Below are 22,051 nucleotides of genomic sequence, written 5' to 3' on the forward strand. Positions count from 1 at the left end.
AGAATTGCATCTGTACTTAATTTCTGGTTGGACAAGCCCTGGTATTTCTGAACCTCTTGCTCTCTTCTTTCTGGGCCCTAGTACTCCCTCTGCAGTGAGCCACTGATTGAACTCTGCAGCTCTGGGGCCAGTGGTTCCCTCTTCTATGTGTCCAGTGACGATGAATTCATCATTAAAACGGTCCAGCATAAAGAGGCGGAGTTTCTGCAGAAGCTGCTTCCAGGATACTACATGGTGAGAAAAGAAGAGCACTTGGCCACCTGTGCTGCCCACTCCACTCTTGAGCAAGGTGGGGGTTGGGGGGTGGGGTGGTTCTTGTCAGCAGGGCAACATGATGTCAGCACTTCTGTCTTAAAGACGTAATTCATTTTGGGGCTTTTGGGCCCATCTCTCTTGCCTCTCTGGGGCCAAAAGGGTTTTATCTGTCATATTTTAAATGTTATTTGGCTTAGACCGTCCTACCCAAAGGTGATATTCAGTGATAATTTTGTTTTCTGTTCTTAGTCTACCTCCTACACCAGGAGAATGAGGGTTACTTCCCTTGATAGTACTCTATTCCATCTTACTCTGATTGACTGCCCTTGGAGCTTCTGGAGAAGTTAGTTTTGCTTCACATCACACCCACAAGAATATGCTATACCAAGGGCTTAGAGTTAAGACTTTTTCAATACGATCTTCTCTTGAACCTCTTTGAAAGAATATGTCCATCATACATTGAGTATGCTGACTGATTACTGGATTGGAGGGTCTGTGGCTCAGCTTGATGGTAATCGGATCACTGAGATAGATGTGTTGGAAAATTGTAAGCAAATATGATGTGGCCTTATGGGCAGACAGATTGGACCTGAACCCCATGTAGCAGACAAAGAAAGATGGGTGGCAACTTTTTGCCCTTGAGTTTCACTGAAAATCAGCTGACTTGTTGTCTTACTTCTTTTTACTTTCATGCCCACAGAACCTCAACCAGAACCCTCGCACTTTGCTGCCTAAATTCTATGGACTGTACTGTGTGCAGGCAGGTGGTAAGAACATTCGAATTGTGGTGATGAACAATCTCTTACCACGGTCAGTCAAGATGCACATCAAATATGACCTCAAGGGCTCAACCTACAAACGGCGGGCTTCCCAAAAAGAGCGAGAGAAGCCTCTACCCACCTTTAAAGACCTGGACTTCTTACAAGACATTCCAGATGGTCTTTTTTTGGATGCTGATATGTACAATGCTCTATGTAAGACCTTACAGCGTGACTGTTTGGTGAGTTTGTCATATTTCCTTTACTCTCAGATACCAAAAATTTCAGTCACTTAAACAGGTTATTATTCTCCCATCAAATCTGTACGAGATGGGACTCAGTTCCTTAGCTCTATATGTCCCAGACTTCATTTAAAATAACTTTTACAGGGGAGCCTGGGTGGGTCAGTCAGTTAAGCATCCGACTTTGGCTCAGGTCATGATCTCACAGTTCTAGAGTTCAAGCCCCGCAGCGAGCTCTGTGCTGACAGCTCAGAGCTTGGAACCTGCTTTGGATTCTGTGTCTCCCTCTGTGCCTGCCCCTCCCCCGCTCACACTCTGTCTCTGTTTCTCTCTCTCTCAAAAATAAACATTAAAAAAAAATTGTTTTATATAAATGTATTAATTACAGGGTACCTGGGTGGTTCAGTCAGTTAAGTGACTGACTTTTGATTTCAGCTCAGGTCATAATCTCCTGTTTCATGAGTTCAAGCCCTGCATCGAGCTCTGTGCTGACAGCTCAGAGCTTGGAATCTGTTTCAGATTCTGTATCTCTCTCTCTTTCTGCTCCTCCCCCGCCCTCTCTCTCTCAAAGATAAACATTAAAAAACATTTAAAAAAATTAATTAAAAAATTGAAATAAAATAACTTTTACATTAGGTCATTGCTGAGCCTTTACATTTTTACATTCTGTTTATCCTCCCCACAACAGGCTTCATTTTCTTCTCTACCTCTCCTAGGCCTCATAATCCTGTATTCTTCTTATTTGCATATTAGCATCATTCCTCAGATCTTGGTCCTGCCTACCAAATCCACATTTATATCTTGGAAGCTGTGTGCTGCTGAAGGAAATCACACACCTGTGTCTACTGGCATCTCTATAGGTTGATGCTGTCCAGCCTCAATATTGTCCACCAGTCCACTTCCTGTTCCTTTCAGCACAGATGTCACATGATTGGGACTGTCTCCAAACCATTTTCTAACTTTTATCCCCCAGCCTTGTTTCTCAACAGACTACCTTGCTCTTCTGTTCCATACCATCCCTTTGTCCTGCCCCCATCTCCAATTTATAAATATGTCTGCAGTCACCCATCCTTAATCTCCTTTCTGCCCAACTTGGTGTCTTAGTCCGGGTCAGTCCCTTTTGCAGGACTATTTCCTTAGGATCCTGCTTCACAACTTCCTTCCTTTCTCTCCCCTGGCTTCCGCCTCTACCAACTGTTTTCTTTCTACGTACAAACTTTTCTCTCTTTTATCTTAAGGTTAGGAGGGTCCTTTTTCAGTGTGTCTATCTAATGATGTTTCTGTTTTTTCCTTTTCATTTATCTTCACCTATTCTTGCCTCAACCCACTGTCCTGGCTTTTGCTCTCTCTTCAAATGAACTGTTCTCCCCAGTGACGACCTGGGATGCCAAATAGAGACAACTACTTTTTTTTTTTTTTAATGTTTATTTTGAGAGACCATCCCAAGCAGGCTCCCCGCTGTCCATGCAGAGCCCAAAGCAGGACTTGAGCTCCTGAACTCTGAGATCATAACCTGAGCTGACATCAAGAGTCAGGTGCTGGGGCGCCTGGCTCAAGTCGGTTAAGTGTCTGACTTCAGCTCAGGTCATGATCTCACGGTCTGTGAGTTCAAGCCCCGCATTGGGCTCTGTGCTGATAGCTCAGAGCCTGGAGCATGCTTCGGATTCTGTGTCTCCCTCTCTCTCTGCCCCTCCCCTGCTTATGCTCTGTCTCTCTCTGTCTCAAAAATAAATAAAAACATTTTAAAAAATTTAAAAATGTAAGCTTTAAAAAAAAAAAAAGTCAGGTGCTTAACCGACTGAGCCACCCAAGTGCCCTGAGACTACTTCAGAGTCTTTCCTTGAATTTTCTGCAGCTTGACAGTTGACTATTTCCACTTTCTTAACATACCTTTTTTTTGTTTTTCGTGACACTTTTTCCTACTGATTTTTTTTTTCCTCAGCTGTTACTGTAGGATCTTTCTCTACTCCGTAACATTGTCCATCCTTGTTCTTTGCTTACTCTGCATCTATTTACAGGGCAATGCCTATATGTTAGTTTGAGTCCTTTGGTTGAAAGGACTAGATACAATGGAGCAGAGAGTTGGTTTCACACTTTAATAAGAATCACTCCTGGGGTGCCTGGGTGGGTCAGTTGGTTAAGCATCCAACTCTTGATTTCAGCTCAGGTCATGATCTCAGGTTGTGAGATCGAGCCCTGTGTTGGGCTCCACTCTGGGTGTGGAACCTGCTTGAAGTTCTCTGTCTCTCTCTCTGTCTCTCTCACTCACTCACTGTCTCTCTCACTCACTCACTTTGCCCACCCCCCTCTTTCTCCAACAATGACAACAACAAAAAAGAATCACTCCTATGCTCTCTTCATCCCTTCCTCCACCAACCTACCAAAACACCCTTGGTTGAGCTGCATCACCAAAGTGGGCCACTGGAACTGGTGGGAGTACACCCTTTCACACGCTGTTCTGGGATGGAAGGAGGGTTGAGAACTGTGGGATACAATTCAAGCTCCTTGTTTTTTATTAAAAAAAAATTTTTTTTTTAATGTTTATTTATTTTTGAGAGACCGCAAGCATGAATAGGGGAGAGGTAGAGAGAGGCACCAAAGCAGGCACCAGACTCTGAGCTGTCAGCACAGAGCCTGACATGGGGCCTGAACCCACAAGCTGTAAGATCATGACCTGAGCCAAAGTTGGACCCTTAACCGACTGAGCCACCCAGGCACCCCACAATCGAGGCTCCTTAATATGACACATCAGGCCTGTTATTGTTTTGCCCCTATCAACCTCTGTAATCTGCCACACCATTTTTTTGCATTTTCTGTTTTAGCAGTACCAAATTACATCTCACAGGATGTAACATGCTGTTTGTTTCATGTCTCTAGGCCTTTATTTGGACTTATTTTCCAATTTATCCTTCATAAGCTTATTTATGTATCACTTCTTGACTTCTACACTAGTCATGTAAGCAGTTTTGTTGTTGCACATAGTAGACTGTATTGCATTTATTTTTGTAGTTTTCTTTCCTAAATTATAATATCCTTGAGGACAGAACCTCTCAAGTATCTTTGTACCCCAATAAGCAGGCACAGCGCATACAGATGTTAGGGCTTCGCTAAATACTGAACTGAATTGAAGCTGGGCATATAAGGTCCTGCAGCAGATCTGTTCTATCACGAAGTGTACTTTACCAGACTTTCCTTGTGGATTCTTTACAATTCAAGTATGTATTCCTTGTTCCCTTGAGAAAATAATGCTCAATAATAATAATAAAGAGATACAAGGAAAGAACAAAGAGCGTCTTGTGGGCTAGGCAGTGGTCTAATATATATTTACTCAAAAGGAAGAAAGCTGAGGGGATGTAAATGGTGACCAGAGGAGGTTAATGTGTTCTTCTTCAGGGACTAGGAGGAGCAAAGGATAAGCCTATGTAGTTAACCCTGGAGGTTTACTGTCAAGGGGCACCTTGGTGGCTCAATTGGTTAAGCATCTGACTCTTGGTTTCTGCTCAGGTCATTTATCTCACGGTTTGTGAGTTCGAGCCTTGTGTCGGCACAGAGCCTGCTTGAGATTCTCTTTCTTCCTCTCTTTGCTCCCCCCACCCCCCACCAATAAACATTAAAAAAAAAAAAAGATAATTGAAGGACACCTGGGTGGCTTGGTCGGTTGAGAGTCCGAGTCTTGATTTTGGCTCAGGTCATTATCTCATGGTTCATGGGATCAAGCCCCACACCCCACATCGGGTTCCATGCTGATGATGTGGAGTCTGCTTGGATTCTCTCACTTCTCTCTCCGTTCCTCTCTCTCTCTCTCAAATAAATAAACATTGGGGTGCCTGGGTGGCTCAGTCAGTTAAGTGTCAGGCTTCAGCTCAGGTTATGATCTCAGTTCGTGGGTTCGAGCCCCATGTCAGGCTCTGTGCTGACAACTCTGAGCCTGGAGCCTGCTTCAGATTCTGTCTATCTGTCTCTGTCTCTCTGCCCCTCCCCTGCTCACACTCTGTCTCTCCCCAAAATAAATAAATTTAAAAAAATTAAATATTTAAAAAATATGTCTTTAAAAAACAAAAAAAGAATTGAATCAGGAAAGCTGTGAGGTCCTGAAAAAGAGTTCTCTTACCTCCCAAGGCTCAGATCATGGTTTTTGTTTTTGTTTTCTTTCCACTTAGGTGCTGCAGAGCTTCAAGATAATGGACTATAGCCTCTTGATGTCAATCCATAACATAGATCATGCCCAACGAGAACCCTTAGGCAATGAAACACAGTATTCAGTTGATACTCGCAGACCAGCCCCCCAAAAGGCTCTCTATTCTACAGCTATGGAATCTATCCAGGGCGAGGCTCGGCGAGGTGGCACCATGGAGACTGATGACCAGTGAGTGGGCTCAGGGACACCGGAAAGGAGAACATAGACTCACTGTAGGTTTTTCTTGAGGAGGGGACCCAGCTTCTGGAATAAGAGTAACCCTGATTCAGGAGTTAAGTTGACAGTATTAGTATTTATAGAACTATAGAATGAACTTTCTTAAGAATATAAAAAGAAAGGAAGAAGTCTTAAATTGGGGATTTATAGCACATCTGAGAAAGAGAACTATTTGAAATTAAAAGACTTTTTGAAAAGAATCTACTCAGGGTCTTAGACACATCTGCCTATTATATTAAAACTTCACCAAAAGCAATTTGTTATAGGCAGCTTTATGGAAGATGTCCTTCTTACCACGGTGGATCTATCAGGGAAGCATATTTACCGCGAAGTATAAATGTCTTGTAGGTAGTTTCAGTTTTAAGTCACGGTAAAGGATACCATGACTCTCAAGAAGAGTGTCCTAGTGGGCGTGAATTAAAATATGAAAGTATTGAGGAAGTTCAGTTATCGGAACGTTTCCAACATGGCTGAGTAGAGGTGATATTAGATTCTCTTTGGTGGAATTAGGGTCGGAGGGGGCAGGTGAGTGAAACTTGGAGGCAAAGAGGTTGTAATACGTACTCCAGAGTGGTTCTTGGGGATGGAGGAAGGTTCTCACTCTTCCCCAGTTTATGGGAGATGGGACGGTTATGTTTAGGTCTCAGTTCCCTGTCCTGATCTGACTCGAGGTTACGAGAACCCCGTGTGCCAGGCCAAAGATTTTCTTAACTCTTTTCTTCTTGTCTTCCGGAACAGTATGGGTGGCATCCCGGCCCGCAATAGTAAGGGGGAAAGGCTGCTGCTTTATATTGGGATCATTGACATTCTTCAGTCTTACAGGTGAGGAGTGCACAGATCCCAAATGAGGGGGCAGAGTGGTTGCAGATAACCACTCACATTTCTCCTTCAGGTGGGTTTGTCACTAAATTCTTCCTGGAACAAGAACAGTGAGTTGCAGCCCAGCTGCTTACCTCATTAGGTTTTAAATGATGGTTTGGTTCATTGATTTTGCCTGTCTCCCTGGCTTCATTACCCTGCCACTTCCCCAAACATAACATACACCTCTGTGGAGAGCTGAGTCAGTCCTCAGAAGCACCAGGGTAGAATACACCATCTGTCTGGCTCTTTGTGAGAAACCTGTGAGATGAGTCACACTCCACATTGGGATACAGCTGGAAACACGTTCCCCTTTCCTCAGAGGAAAAACAAGAGGATCACTGTGTTCTGTGCAGAGTGTTAGCCTGTGGAACGGAGGTAGTGAGGTGGTAGTGAGGGGAGAGCTGGGAATGCTGGATCCCAGGTTTCAGCTACTACTGAGGATTGGACAATACTTGGTTTACCGTTTCAGCGTCTTATCATCCAGTTTTAATTCCTCTCTTCCCCCTAGTAGCATACCCATCTATTCCTTCAGTTCTCCTTTTGTAATAAATGCTCTTGTCTCTGACTTACCAGGGACATAATTACTGCTCTCTTTCTATGGGAAGCTAAGTGACTTCCCTGGAAACAGCTTTGATCTCCATGTTGAACAAGCATGACTGTGTCTGTTCTTTGGAAAGCCAGTTTTATAGAGGGAGTGCTTTCCCAGCTTCTTCAACTCTAAAAGAGAAAACTGTGTCATTCACTTAAAAACTGTGGGGCTGTGTGATAAACATTTTTCTCGGCAGGTTTGTTAAGAAGTTGGAGCACTCTTGGAAAGCTCTGGTACATGATGGGGTGAGTAGCAGTTTGCTAGAGGCTCTCCTGCCTCCTTCAGTTCTGATTTGCCCCCTCCGTTTGTTCTTATTTCATTTGTGGGTTCTGCCCTTCTGCTTGGGTCTCAGCCTAGGGGAAAGCAGCCCTAGGACTAAATAGAGGCCCTCTTGCTGGGCCTTCCCATCTCTAACTCTGCAGCCCTCTCTTCTGCTCTGCAGGACACCGTATCGGTGCATCGGCCAGGCTTCTATGCTGAACGGTTCCAACGCTTCATGTGCAGCACAGTGTTCAAGAAGATACCCTGTAAGTGGCTTCTACCAGATGACCCCCCAGTGCCTCCCTTACTCCAGGAGATGGGGGGGCAAGACACCTCTGTCAGGGAACTGCCAAAGCCTCTTCTGCTCTACCCACATCCCGTGAGAACTGCTGCCCGTCTTTATGTCAGTCACACTGTCTGTTCCCGTGGTTTCCGAGTTGCTGCTTTCCCCCTGGCTGTCCCTCCGTGTGTCATTGAGGTGAAGGGCATTTCTAGGAAGTGGGATTGGTGGGGAAAAAGTGTCGTTGTGGGAGTAGGATCCACGCCACAGGCTGAGATAGAGCCAGACTTACAGAGATAGACAAGGATATCACAGGTGTTCTATTTTCTGTTCATATCCCCAGTGCCAAGGAATTCTCAGAGTGGGATCAAAGGGTTGGAGAAGCATTTACTGATTTCTGCTTAGCAGTCCTTCTCACTCTCTTTCCTCAACTTTTGTGACTGGAAAGTGCCAGTATTCTTCTTCCCAAACCTTCCATGCTGTTGACCCTGGCACATTTCCAACTCCTCCTTCCCATCTCCTCATCTTAGGCCTCAGTCGTCCCTCAGTGAGGCAGAGAGGACTTAGGCATGCCAGACAGTCTTAAAGAAACATGGAAAAATCTTTTCAAAGTCTTTTCAAAGTGATATATAAACAAGTGTAAAGTATCACGGTGCTGTGTGCGTAAGTGCTACAAGGATGCAGAGTGAAAGGGTCATCTTCATCAGCTTGACCTGGAGGACGTTACTAAAGAACAAGGGGATGACGGAGCGGAGGACATCTCATCGGGTGGAAGCAAAGCCATCGAGGTTGCGTGTAGCAGGGGAAAGATGTGCGTGTGTGTGTGTGTTTCCTTTCGTCTAGGTTCTCTGCTTTCCAAAGTGAGGTGACCCAAGATGCACACCCTGTCCTCTGAAGAGTAGTTAATAGAGCTTGTCTTTGTTGACATTAGTCCTTCTGCCCGCTTTGCAGAGCACCTTTGGGTTTGTGTTGGGGGTGCTGGCGATTTGTATCTGTGTCTTGGTGATGGTTTCTTAGGTGGGTGCTAAGTAGGCTTTCTCTTTCCCTTTTGAAGTGAAGCCCTCTCCTTCCAAAAAGTTTCGGTCTGGCTCATCTTTCTCTCGGCGAGCAGGCCCCAGCGGCAACTCCTGCATTACTTACCAGACATCGGTCTCTGGGGAGCACAAGGCACAAGTGACAACAAAGGCGGAAGTGGAGCCAGGTCAGCGCCAGGGCTGGGGCTCCCATGTGCGTGGGCACTCCCTCCCTTCCTTCGGAGCCCTGTCTTATCTGCCTAGGACCTCTACTCTCCATTCCTGTCCAGGAAAAGCCAAGTTGCTTCATTTTCCCCCCCCCCCCCATATTTTCCCCACCCCATTTTGTCTTCTTTTTTATTTATTGATTTTCTTCCCTTTTCTTTTTTCCAGGCGTCCACTTCGGTCGTCCTGATGTTTTACCTCAGACTCCACCTTTGGAGAAAATCAGTGAGGTCACGACTATTCCTGACCCCTATTTCTCACCTGTAGTTGGAGAGACTTTACAAATGCAATCTACAAGGTTGGTTCCTTGGCCCCTTTCTCCATATAATCTTTTCATGTCTCTCTTCAGGTCCTTAGGAACCTCCATAAGTTGTTTCTTCAAGAGATCATTGTCATTTGCTCCTCACTAGATTTTTGCAGGTTTACTTTCTTTTAGCTGATCTCTAGTGATTTGGAAAAGTGTCAATATCTCTCCATCTTTAGGGGGGTGTGCAAGACTTTTCTGATATTCAGTCAAAACACGCCCCTTTATCTCCTGATGAGTTAGATGAGAATTCTCTGCTTATTTTGTAAGCCTGGGAAGATTCCTGGGCAGTGAAGAAAATGAACAGTCAATCTTGCAAAAGAATCCAGTATGAAGATTGTGATTTAATTTTGTTACGTGGTGTGTTGATTATTCCATCATAATACATTAACCTAAAACTTAGTGGCTTAAAATAACAAGCATATATCATAGTTTCTGTGGGTCAGAATCTGGGTCTTCATGAAGTGTTGGCCAGGATTACTGTCTTGTCTGGAAGGTTTGACTGAGAGGCTTCACTTCTAAGCTCATTTATGTGCTTATTGGCAGCATTCAGTTCCTTGTGGGTTACTGGACAGAGGGCATTAGTTCCTCACCAGCTGTTGGAAGGGACCTCCCTGTTCTTTGCCATGTGAGCCTCTCTGTTAGGACAACTCAGCACATAGCAGCTGGCTTCTCTCAAGAGTGAGTAAATGAGAGTGCATGCACCTTTGCAGAAGCCATAATCTTTTTGTAACCTAACCTCAAGATTGACATCCTGTCACCTGTACTGCATTGTAGTCGCTAAATGTGGCCCACACGCCCACACTCACAAGGAGAAGGGCTTACACAAAGGTATGAATATCAGGAAGCAGAGATCATGGGGAGCCACCTAATGAGCGACCTGTCACAGTCCATCTTCTGGCCCCCAATAATTCACATCCCTCCATGTGCAAAATGCGTTCATTGGCTCCCATGGTCTCTAAAAGTCCCATCCCCATTATAGCAGCAGCTCAAATTCCAGAATTTTGTCCTCTGAATTAGGTCTTGGTTTGAACGAATTCCCCAGGTGGTGTTCCTCGAGTATAGTTCCTCTCAGTCTTTTGACCTGTGAAAAATAAAGAGGTTTTCTCCCTTCATACCCAGCAGACAGTGGTGAGGCAGTAAGGAGATAACCACTGTACACATTCCTGTACAAAAAGAGGAGCGAAGGAGGCACAGAGGAGTCACTGGTGCATAGCTAAGTCCAAAATCCAGCGATTGTTGGAGTTTCTTTTATCGAGTCTCAAAACATGGGGGTAATTCTCCATGGCTCTTGGCTCCACCCTTTGGAGTCTTGGTTTTGCTTTCTGGGTCTTCCCTTTTCACAAAAGGTAGAATGTGTTTGCAGCTGAGTAGTTTTGTCAGCCTGCTCTCTTGCCAGTACAATTTTAGGGTCCAGTGGTCTCTTCATTTTGTACTGTTTCTGTCCCTTTCAGTCCAAGCTGGTAATGTTTCTGTTGTTATAATGCCCTCATAGATTTTGTGGACCTCCTATGAATCTCATTGGGATTCAGTCCTTCAGACAAAAGCCACACCCACAGATACTGACCGTCTTGATATAAGCCCTGTGCTTCTTAGAGATCCTGTTGTTGAGAGGATCTACAAGACATTAATCTTTTTGGATGGCCTTTTGCATGATTGAATAGTACTCTAACCAACAAACTTTGATTTTTCTGAGGTCTCAAAAAAAATGTTTTACAGTCATACCATTGGCTTTGTCTTTAGGGCACATTTTCCTGGTAGTACTCAGGTTATAAAACCTTGCTTGTTCACAAGCCGTTTCTTAATTTCAGCGTGGTTTGCTATCTGGAGGGGCTCAGAATTTTCAAAACCATTAAGTCCTGGCAAGTCCTCCTTTTATTTAATAGTCCTTCCCTTAATCTTTTTCTTCTCTTAAGTTTTATTCTAAGCATTATTAAGAAGGAATTGCATGGCACCTTCAGGACTTTGCTTAGAATTCTCCTTTGCTAGATCACCCCGTTCATTAGGCACATATTCTACTTTTCACATAACTGCATATGATATTGTTGCTAAACTTTGTTCCACTAAATTCCTTCACTTGCCAGTAAGATCTTTCTTACTCTCCTTTCAGCCCACACTGGCCACTCACCTATTCAAGTCTAAAATTCTACAGTATATTCATGGCACTTTTAAACTTTCACTAAAACTTTCCTTAAAGCCCACTTCCCTCTTCCAAAGCTACTTCCACTTTTTAGATTTTTAGTTCAGCAGCACTTCACTTTCAAGTACAAAAAGCTGTATTATTGATTGTGTAATAAATTATCTCCAACTTGGCAGCTAAAAACTACAAACATTTATTATCTCAGATTTTATGTGGCTTAAATACTTCATTGTGACTTAGCTGGGTGCCTTTGGCTCAAGGTCTCTCAGGATATTACATTCAAGCTGTTTGTAAGGGAAGTAGCCTCATCTGGAGGCTCGCCTGAGGAAGGATCCATTTCCAAACTCACTTATGTGGTTGTTGGCAAGATTCAGTTCCTTGCAGGCTGTTGGCCAGTGGTACTTCCTTAGTTCCTTGTCACATGCTTCTCTCAGAGCAAACAGAGCATGAGCCAAAGAGGAAGCTAGGTAGGGTATTTGGTAACCTAATCTCAGAATTGATGTTTTCTCATCTGTCCACTAGAAGAGAATCACTAAATCCAGCCTACATTCAAAAGAAAATTTTACAATGGCATAAATATCAGGCAGCAGTGATCACTGAGTGCCTGCCACACCTGGGAATTGAGGACAGAAGGGGAGGATATTAGGAAATACTTTGTAGTACTCAAGATGATAAATAGTTAATTAAAATGGCATGCTTCTAAATCTGGTAGTTTCTTAACCTTTTCTTTCTGAATCCTAAATTGATCTTGAAGTGAAATATGGAGAAGCAGTATAAGATCTGACTTGAAAGGAGGGTCCTTTTTCTTTTTTATCTTCTAATACTTCTCTCTGCCTCCATTTTTTTTTTTTCTCCTGTTAGTTCAATCCTCTTGGAAAAGCCTGAAGTTGCAGAGTCAGAGTTCACCCATGTGAGTGTCTGGGATGTGGGGGAGGTAAATGCTTTGAAGGGTATAAAGATGATCACTGATGGAGTGGAACAAGGAGTTAATTGGCAAGGTTAAGGGACTGGGTGCCCCCCTGAATCTTGCCTTTTTGAATTTTGTGGTTTGGGAACCTTGTACTTGCAAGCAGAGACTGAAATAGAAGAAGACTTCTTAATTCTTTTAATCAGGTTGAAATTAACTTGAATTCCATTCCTGGCTCCTCATCTCATACTCCACATCCTTAATTTTACACTCTTTCCCTTTCCAGTGAGCAAAAAAATTCAGAAGACTTAGAACAAGATTCTACCAGCTTGGTGATCCCAAGATGCCAGCCCTTGCCCCAGCAATGCTGAGTTTTCTTCTTCGTGGTCATCACAGAAGAAGCATATTGGAGGCTAGGGGGGCTGTCTCTTTCCTGAAGAAGATCGTCTTCTCCATCCCTTTCCTTACAAATGGGCCTTAGTGCCTCGGACAGTTGAGGACAGCAGCGTCCTCCCCACTTCTGAGTTGAGTGGCATGAGTTTTCAACTGGCCAGCCTTGGCTTCCACAAATGAATTGTTTTCAAGCCCCCAGTTCTTCCTGCTAGAAGCGGGGTTGCTGGACTTGGTGGTTTTCTTCCTCCTCATCTACCCTTCACCAGGAGCTGGACTCTTAATTTCCTCAGGACAGACTGGCTGGCACCTTATCTCCACCTTAGCTCTTTCTCTGGAAGAAGACCCTGGTAACTTTTGTAAAGGTTTTGGGGGAGTAATGGTGTTAAACCAACTCCCAACTTCCTTTTTTTTCTTTTTTCTTAAAAAAAAGGAAAAGAAAGACTAGCGCACAGCACACAATTTCAAGCTAGTTTCAGATCAAAACTCCAGAAGTGTTGGAGAGCTGCCTGTTCATGGGGTTCCCTCAGAAGAGCCCCCTGGTGTTTGAGAAATGGAAGTGTGGAACTGCTTTGCCAAGAGCAGCTCCTCTTTAACTCCTCCTCTCTTGATGAATTTCTTAAGGCTGAAGGAATGGAGAGAGTGGGACATGGGGTAATCTTTACCCCTTTGGTTGAAACAGAAGGGCAGTCACGGGGCTGGAAGATCAGAGCCCTTCCTAGGCAGGACCCGACTCACTGAGGGGCCATCACGATTATTACTGTTCTGCAATTTGAAATATATTCTGCTTGTTTTTCTAAATACGAAGACTTAATCAAATGAATTTGGATCCTTCTCGAAAGGTTTCTTCCTTGCCCTTCCCACCTTTTCTGACAAAGTTCTGCTGTTCGTGGAGTTCAAGTGGAAAGGGGACACCTGTGTCCATTTAACAGGCAGTCTAGCTATGAGGCTAGAGGATATTCTCTTAGACTCACAGGGAGCCAGCAGATTCTTGCCTAGGTGAGGTCATTGCTGTGCCACATGCCCTGCCCCTTCTCATACAGAGAACTCGGAAATGGGGGCTTTGTAATCCCTTTGTTCCCGTCTCCAAGAGTTGTGGTTCCCCATCTGATCCTCCTACTCCTGCCAGGGGAAGAAGGAGGCCTGGCATCTCAGGCAGATTGTTGAAGACTCTCCTGTCCATCCCACCCGACCTTGATAGTAGGGTAGCCCATCCCCCAAGTAACTGTCTATATTAGACACCCCCAGCCAGTTTCTGGCTGCCTGTCTTTGCTGCCATGTTCTTTTTTACAAGAAGGAAAGAAACAATTCTTGCTATTTTTTTTTCATAATTTACTATTTATGATGTATTTAAGTGTTTTATTCAGGACAGAGTTCTGTAGGGGGTGGGAGGGAATATTTGAGGGAGGCTGGGTCTTAGGGAAGGGAATGGGGAATCAACATTTTTATGAAGTGTCATTATTTGCCTCTACTTTGTATTGTTCAGAAATCGCAAATGCAATATAAAAGTGATAAATCCTTGGTTTTAATGTATTAAACTTTCATCAGTTATTTAGACCTCTTGTTTCTTCCTAATTCTTTTTCATAACACCGTACGCTCCATCTCCTGCCCCAGTTCAGGCTCCATGTTCTTTGTGTTTTTCTGAGCGAATACTGTGTCTTCCCCAGGTTCCTTCAGTCTGGTGCAGGCTGGTGCTGGCTTCATTCCTTACCTTCCAGCCACCCTTCCACCATAACAACTTCAATTTGACAGGGAAAAGCGGTGAGTGAAGAAGGGAATTACCGTAGGTCTGTTGCCTAGAAGGCAACCCATTTTAACTGATGGATCTTGGGATCCAGCACCGAAAATCTTCCTCAAGTTTAGGAGGAAAGGAGAGGGACAAAGCAAGATTGAGACAAGTTGGTCTTCAGATTCCCTCTCTTTCCTTCCCCCAACCTGGCCCTAAGGCATCACTTAGAAGAGCATAGAGAAAGCATTCCTCAGTTCTGTTTTCCTCTTCTGTGAGGTTGAGCTTAGTTAGGCTCTTTTACTGTGATGGGAAACTAGGCCAAAGAGGGGGTGTTCATTCTAAGGCTTGTAGGTGGGGGGCTTTGGAGAGAAGCAAGTTAATACTATTCTTTCCACAGCACTATTCCTTACCTTGTTAAGATCATTCTACAAATATATAAGCGGCAGGTAGCAAGCAATGCACTGGGCAGTGGAGGTCAAAAGAAGTAATTGACCTTCAAGAGTGTATAGTGTACATACATGTGTGTACACAAAAACAACATGTTAGATGGGATACAGTGAAGGATTTCAGTTGTCTGGAGAATGGTATGGAATATGTAAGAAAATTAGAGGTCACTGTGGACCAGAAGTGTTGGAGAAAGTTGTACTTGAGCCCAAGGTCCTAGAGGTGTCTCTCCAAAACAGAGAACAAGGAAGAGACCACAGCAGAAGCAATGGTGGAGGAGACTTGAATGAGAATCTTGGTGTAGGTGGAGGACACACAGGAAACCCTGACTGCTAGACTGAGGAATTTTTTATTTCATTTTATTGTTTAAAAAAAATTTTTTTTTAATTTTTTTTTTTAACGTTTATTTTATTTTTGAGACAGAGTATGAATGGCGGGGGGGGGGGGTGCAGAGAGAGAGGGAGACACAGAATCTGAAACAGGCTCCAGGCTCTGAGCTGTCAGCACAGAGCCCGACGTGGGGGCTCAAACTCACGGACCGTGAGATCATGACCTGAGCCGAAGTGGACGCTTAACCGAGTGAGCCACCCAGGCACCCCTGTTTTTAAAATTTTTAATGTTTATTTATTTTTGAGAGAATGTGATCGGGGGAAGGGGCAGAGAGACAGAGACAGAGTCTGTCAGCTGAGCTGTCAGCAGAGCCCGACACAGGGCTTAAAATCATGGACCGCGAGATCCTGACCTGAGCCGAAGCCAGACGATTAACCGACTGAGCCACCCGGGTGCCCGGAATTTTTTATTTTAAATTACTATGGGCAGTGAGGAACTGTAGAATGTTTTTTGCCTGTAGGACACGATCAAAATAATTCCAAGACTAATCTGTTGACAAAGTTCTCTCAAAGTATCGGATAGGAGAAGCAGACTGATTAGACTATAATAATTCAGGAGTGAGGTGGTGATAAAAAAGCAAACTATGATAGAACAAGTAATTGGAGTAAAAGGAACTGGGGATTCTCAAAGTTTTGAATGTAAGCCATAGGCTCAGCCTTCCTTTAGACTGGATAAGGAGAAAACTTCTTCCCTAATAGGACTTGAATCTGAACATGTTTTAGGCATAAGTTTACCTGTTATGCTGAATAGGTGCAGTAGACACCCTCTGATGGTCAAAGGGCCCCTCTAATGAGCAGCAGCTGCTACTTCCACATAAAACTAAAAGTTTAGGAAAGCAAGAGACCATGGTTTAACGTTTTTCTTTTAAGCATGTCGATCTCAGCTATTCTGAAAGTTATTCACTAGAATTGGGGTCTCATCCCTTCTTGCCATAGATTCCAGATTAAACTGTGTATTCTTTAGTTTTTCTTCCTCTTTTCTTAAATATTTTATTTTGAAGTAATCACTACACCTAACGTGGGGGCTCGAACTTACAACCCCGAGATCAAGAGTAGAGTCGCAAGCCAACTGGGCCAGCCAGGTGCTCCTCTTTAGTTTTGCAAGGACACAAAAAGGTCAATATCATTTGAAAAATTACTGTCTAGAAGTTCATTATACAGCATCTTTTTCCAATTAATTCTCTCAATTAATTTCCAACCAAAAGAGTAGTGAACCACCATGTATGCATTGTCCAGCTTTCAATAATTGTCAACAGAAGTAAGGCCAATCTATCTCACCTATTACTTTCTTTTTTTAGTTTTTTTAATGTTTTATTTATTTTTGACAGCATGAGTGGGGGAGGGGCAGAGAGAGAGGGAGACACAGAATCCGAAACAGGCTCCAGGCTCTGAGCTGTCAGCACAGAGCCCGATGCGGGGCTCAAACTCACAGACCGCGAGATCATGACCTGAGCCGAAGTCGGACGCTCAACCGGCTGAGCCACCCAGGTGCCCCTCACTTACTACTTTCTAGTCCATCCCCACTTTCTTTCTGCACCTCCAAAGGATTAAGTTAAAATAAATCCCAGACACCGTATTCTTCCATCCACAAATACTTCAACATTTAACTGAGATAGGGACCCTTTTTAAAAATATATATAGGGGTAGGGTCACCTGGGTGGCTCAGTCAGTTAAGTGTCCGACTTCAGCTCAGGTCAAGATCTCACGGTTCGTGGGTTCGAGCCCCATGTCGGGTTCTGTGCTGACAGCTCAGAGCCTGGAGCCTGCTTCAGATTCTGTGTCTCCCTCTCTCTCTCTGCCCCTCCCCTGCTTGCACGCTGTCTCTCTCTGTCTTTCAAAAATAAGTAAATGTTTAAAAAAAATTTTTAAATAAAAAAATATATAGGGGTAAAAAAATTATATATAGAGAGAGACAGAGAGAGAGAGGCACCTAGGTGGCTCAGTAGGTTGACTAAGTATGACTCTTGGTCTTGGCTCAGTTCTTGGTCTCGAGGTTCATGAGTTCTAGCCCCACGTTGATCGGGCTCTGTGCCATCAGCACAGACTAGGATTGTCTCTCCTCTCTGCCCCTCCCCTGCTTGTGCTTGCTCTCTCAAAATAAACTTACAAACTTTAATATATATATAACTATATTATCATGCCTTAAAATTTTCTTAATAACAAATCTCCAGCCAGTGGTCAGAGTTAGCTAATTGTCTTACAGATGAATTTTTGTTAATAGTTTTTTTGTCCCTAATCTCTCTTGAACTCCCTCTAAGGTTTTGCCCCCACCACCCAACCAAAACTTTTAATAAGGTCACTGGTGACCATCTGGCTAAATCTGTCCGTCCTCTGACATGGCAGCAGCATCTGACAGCTTCTTATTCCCTCCTCTTGGCTTCTGGGATACTACTTTCACTAGGTTGTAGCATGGTGCTACACTGGTACATCTCTTTTTTCGTGCCTGCCTCTCCAGCCTCTAAATGTTGAAGTGCCCCAAAACTCAATAATAGGACCCCTTCTTTCAGTCTACATTCATTCCCTAAGTAATTTTTTAAGTCCTCACAGTAGCCTAAAGACCTATATAATTTGTTCAAACCCCATATCACCTCATGATCTAAAGACTATCTCAATATTGGCTAAAAGCTCCCAAATTTCCGTCTCCAGCCTAGACCTTTCCTTTAAACTGCAAATTCCTATATCCACCCGTTTACTTGACATCTAGATCCAGGTGTCTAATAGGCATCTTAAACCTAACCATGACCAAAGCTGAATTTCTGGTTCTTGTCCCTTCTAACCCATCTTCAGAAATAGTGATGGGGCATCTGACTGGCTGGGTAGAGCCTGCCACTCTTGATCTCAGGGTTGTGAGATCAAGCCCCACGTTGCACATGGAGCTACTTTAAAAAAAAATGTTTTTTTTGATTAAAAAAAATAATGACTCCATGCTTCTAGTTGTCTAGAATCAACTAGTGTCTTCCTTAACACTCCCTTCCCTTAAAACCTCCATCAGATCCATTGGCAAATTCTGTCAGTTTTGTATCTTATGAAATACTTGAAACCCAACCATGTATCACCATTTCACCCTTGTTACCACCCTAGAATAAGCCATCGTCATATTATCTGATCAGTGAAGTGGTCTCCTAAACCGGTTTATCTCCTGCTCTTTTCCCCAAGGGCATTTCTCTGTAGCAGCCAAAGTGATACTGTTAAAACACAAGTCAAATCCTGTCAATCGTCTGTTGAAAACTGCAACAGCTCCTTAACTCACTCAGAATCCTTAAAATGATCTACGAGACTGTACACCAACCTCTTTACTACATTTGCTTCTCTGGTCTTCCCCTCCCTCTGTCCTTCTACTCCCACCTCTAGTAGACTCCAAGTTCTTAAGTACACTCTTGCCTCAGGTCATTTTCACTTGCTCTTTTCCCCAGGTATCCTTTAGGTGTCTATAATATAAGGCTTCCTTAATGTCCTATTTATATAAAACAGAAACCACATCCACCCGGGTTTAATTTTCTCTGAAGTGATCACCATTATTTGAAAACAAATTTATATATTTATTTATATTTTTAATGTAATGCAATATATGTCACATATAAATATATCATTTTAATATATAAAATAATATATAAATATAAAAGTATATATATTAAATTATATAAATACATAATATTTATATTTTATTTATTCATTTATTTGCTTGCTTCCTCACTGGCTTACTACTGTCTGCCTTCCCCCATAGAATGTAAGCTCTGTGAGGGCAGGATTTTGTTTTGTTCCCCTCCAAGAGCCCAGAATAGTGCCTGAGCCACAGGTAAATGAGTGGATTGTTTTGTTCTTTTTTTCATTATAGAGCTCTTGTTTTACCAAAATGTGATGCTGTCAGATTTTGTCTTTTGTGCACATTGTTGCAACTCTCATTTCTCTTAACAACTTCTGACATAATGCTAACAGGACATCTCTGTTCAAAGAGTATTGGTTCTTGATTCTCCAGGTTGAATTAAGTCAATCTATTTTTCACTCTCATTTTTTTTAAGTTTATTTATTTATTTTGAGAGAGAGAGAGCAAGAGGGGGAGTGGGGGGGGGCACAGAGAGAGAAGGAGTGAGAGAGAGGATCCCAAGGGGACTCCGAGCTGTCAGCGTGGGGCCCAACTTGGGGCTCATCTCACCAACCATCAGGTCATGACATGAGCTGAAATCAAGAGTCAGACGTTTAACCAACTGAGCTACCCAGGCTCCCCTCACTATCTCATTTTTTGATGGTCATTATATTTTGCATTCTTTGCAATATCTCCATAGACTTTTCAAAGTGTAGTAACTAGGGGCGCCTGGGTGGCTCAGTCGGTTGGGCATCTGACTTTGGCTCAGGTTATGATCTCAGGACTCGTGAGTTCAATCCCTGCGTCTGGCTCTGTACTTACTGACAGCTTAGAGCCTGGAGCCTGCTTCAGATTCTGTGTCTCCCTCTCTCTCTGCCCCTCCCCCCACTTGCCCTCTGTCTCTCTCTCTCTTAAAAATAAATAAATAAACATTAAAAATTAAACAAAAAAGTGTAGTGACTAAAAACTGGTCACAACCTATTAAATGTCTGACTAATGCTGAGATGGTGACACTTCCCTGCACAGGTATCATGGATCACGTTTTCCCAGAACAGTGATGACATTCCAGAACATTCATTTCCTAGTTTGTTTGTGTTGAATGTTTGTCTTCGTTTACTTATACATTTAAAAGAATACTAACTTATAGTTATCCTTGATATTCAATTTGTCTTTGGAATTGTATTATTGCAATTAACCCAGAATATTTTTTTGTTGATGGATTTTATATTTTATGAAATACCCTTCTCCTGATCTTACTTCAGCTATTTGTGTTGATTTCTATTTTGTATAATATTAATATAGGTATACATGGTTTCTTTCATTACTGTTGCCTGATATATATATATATATATATATATATATATATATATATATATACACATATATAGTATACATATATATTGTATGTATATACATGTATATGTATACATATATATAGTTTTTTTAACTCTCTCCCTTTATTTTTAACTTTTTAAAATGTTTATTTTTGAGAGAGAGCGCGTGAGCAGGGGAGGGGCGGGGATGGGGTAGAGAAAGGGGATCCAAGGAGGGCTCCACTCTGACAGCAGCAAGCACAACTCAGGCCTCGAACTCAAGAACTGTGAGATCATGACCTGAGGCAAAGTCAGACGCTTAACTGATTGAGCCACCCAGGCGCCCCAATTTTTACCTTTTATCACTAGTTTTGTGTGTCTCTATTTACAATGTGTAGCTAGTTTTTAAATGTATTTCTTGTCTTGTTTGCAAAATATTTTGGTTATGTTTGAACTTGCAATTATTTTTCTGTGCTTATTTCCCCATTCCTGTCTATGGTTATGTTGACAGTTTTTTTCTCTAGTAATAGGGAGATTTTACTCCTATACAAGCTGTGATGCCTACCAATAACTTTTGAGCATATCTATTAAACCAACATTTAGGTAATATCCACAACACTCCACTCTCCCATCTCTAAATATGGTGTTCTGTAGCCATGCCTGGTCCCTTGCTACGCTTTCCCTCCAGTGGAGAGGCCTGGCATTTCCAGTTTTACATGTGTGTGTAGGGAAAAGTAATCCAAAGCATTTTTGAATGTTATTCTTTTTTTCCTTTTTTAAATTTTCTTTCTTATTTTTTTAAATTTACATCCAAATTAGTTAGCATATAGTGCAACAACGATTTCAGGAGTAGATTCCTTAGTGCCCCTTACCCATTTAGCCCATGCCCCCTCCCACAACCCCTCCAGTAACCCTCTGTTTGTTCTCCATATTTAAGAGTCTCTTATGTTTTGTCCCCATCTCTGTTTTTATATTATTTTTGTTTCCCTTCCCTTATTTCATCTGTTTTGTCTCTTAAGGTCCTCATATGAGTGAAATCATGATATTTGTCTTTCTCTGGCTGACTAATTTCACTTAGCATAATACCCTCCAGTTCCATCCACGTAGTTGCAAAGGGCAAGATTTCATTCCTTTTGATTGCTGAGTAATACTCCATTGTGCATATATACCACATCTTCTTTATCCATTCATCTATCGATGGACATTTGGGCTCTTTCCATACTTTGGCTATTGTTGATGGTGCTGCTATAAACATGGGGGGTGCATGTGTCCCTTTGAAACAGCACACCTGTATCCCGTGGATAAATGCATAGTAGTGCAATTGCTGGGTTGTAGGGTAGTTCTATTTTTAGTTTTTTGAGGAACCTCCATACTGTTTTCCAGAGTGGCTGCCCCAGCTTGCATTCCCATGAATATTGTTCTTGATTAACAAACCAAAATGGTTTACTAGTTTGTCTCCCATTCTTTGGGAGATTAGTTAAAAGGATTGATTTGTCAAACCTTTTCTTGGCTCCTACCATGTGTCAGGCTCTGTACTGGGCTTAGGGATTGCAAAGATTAAGACACTTTTCCTGCCCTTAATTAAATGGGAGGAAGAGATACACATTCAATTCAGGAGGCTAAGGGCTTGGTGGTTGGGTGCACAAAGCGCTATGGGGAACTGACGGAGCTGGAACGTCATTGGCCATCCCACCACTTTCTAAAAAAACGATGCTGGCAGACACATCCACAGTAATTTCAAAGGATCCTTCCCCGCTTCTCGTAGATCAGCCAGCAGAGAACTCAACCACAGAACCTGCAAGACACGGAAAGCAAAGAAGGGCTCTCTTGCGTGTTACCCACGTCCTACGTCCCTAGTGCATTCCATTTTGGCTGCGCCTACAATTCCCAAAATGCAGCGCGGAGGCTGGAGGCGGACGCCCCTCGCCGAGCGGGGCCTTATGATTGGTGGTG

At 43.0% G+C, this 22,051-nt stretch overlaps 1 protein-coding gene across 3 annotated transcripts in view; it reads left to right on the forward strand.

Annotated features, from left to right (window-relative positions):
- The window catches only part of PIP5K1A (phosphatidylinositol-4-phosphate 5-kinase type 1 alpha), a 38,228-nt gene extending 25,602 nt beyond the window's left edge, over nucleotides 1-12,626 (forward strand). For all 3 annotated transcript variants that reach the window (XM_042994094.1, XM_042994092.1, XM_042994093.1), the window contains 10 exons: nucleotides 82-234; nucleotides 956-1,255; nucleotides 5,416-5,621; nucleotides 6,408-6,491; nucleotides 7,316-7,364; nucleotides 7,562-7,646; nucleotides 8,715-8,861; nucleotides 9,067-9,196; nucleotides 12,204-12,252; nucleotides 12,536-12,626. In XM_042994094.1, the coding sequence (XP_042850028.1) occupies nucleotides 82-234; nucleotides 956-1,255; nucleotides 5,416-5,621; nucleotides 6,408-6,491; nucleotides 7,316-7,364; nucleotides 7,562-7,646; nucleotides 8,715-8,861; nucleotides 9,067-9,196; nucleotides 12,204-12,252; nucleotides 12,536-12,538 (1,206 nt within the window). In that variant the 3' untranslated portion in view covers nucleotides 12,539-12,626. The remainder of the gene's footprint in view (nucleotides 1-81; nucleotides 235-955; nucleotides 1,256-5,415; nucleotides 5,622-6,407; nucleotides 6,492-7,315; nucleotides 7,365-7,561; nucleotides 7,647-8,714; nucleotides 8,862-9,066; nucleotides 9,197-12,203; nucleotides 12,253-12,535) is intronic.
- Nucleotides 12,627-22,051: the final 9,425 nt, after the last annotated feature.

The sequence above is a fragment of the Panthera tigris genome, chromosome C1 (assembly GCF_018350195.1).
Source record: "Panthera tigris isolate Pti1 chromosome C1, P.tigris_Pti1_mat1.1, whole genome shotgun sequence".
Classification (NCBI taxonomy): Eukaryota; Metazoa; Chordata; class Mammalia; order Carnivora; family Felidae; genus Panthera; species Panthera tigris.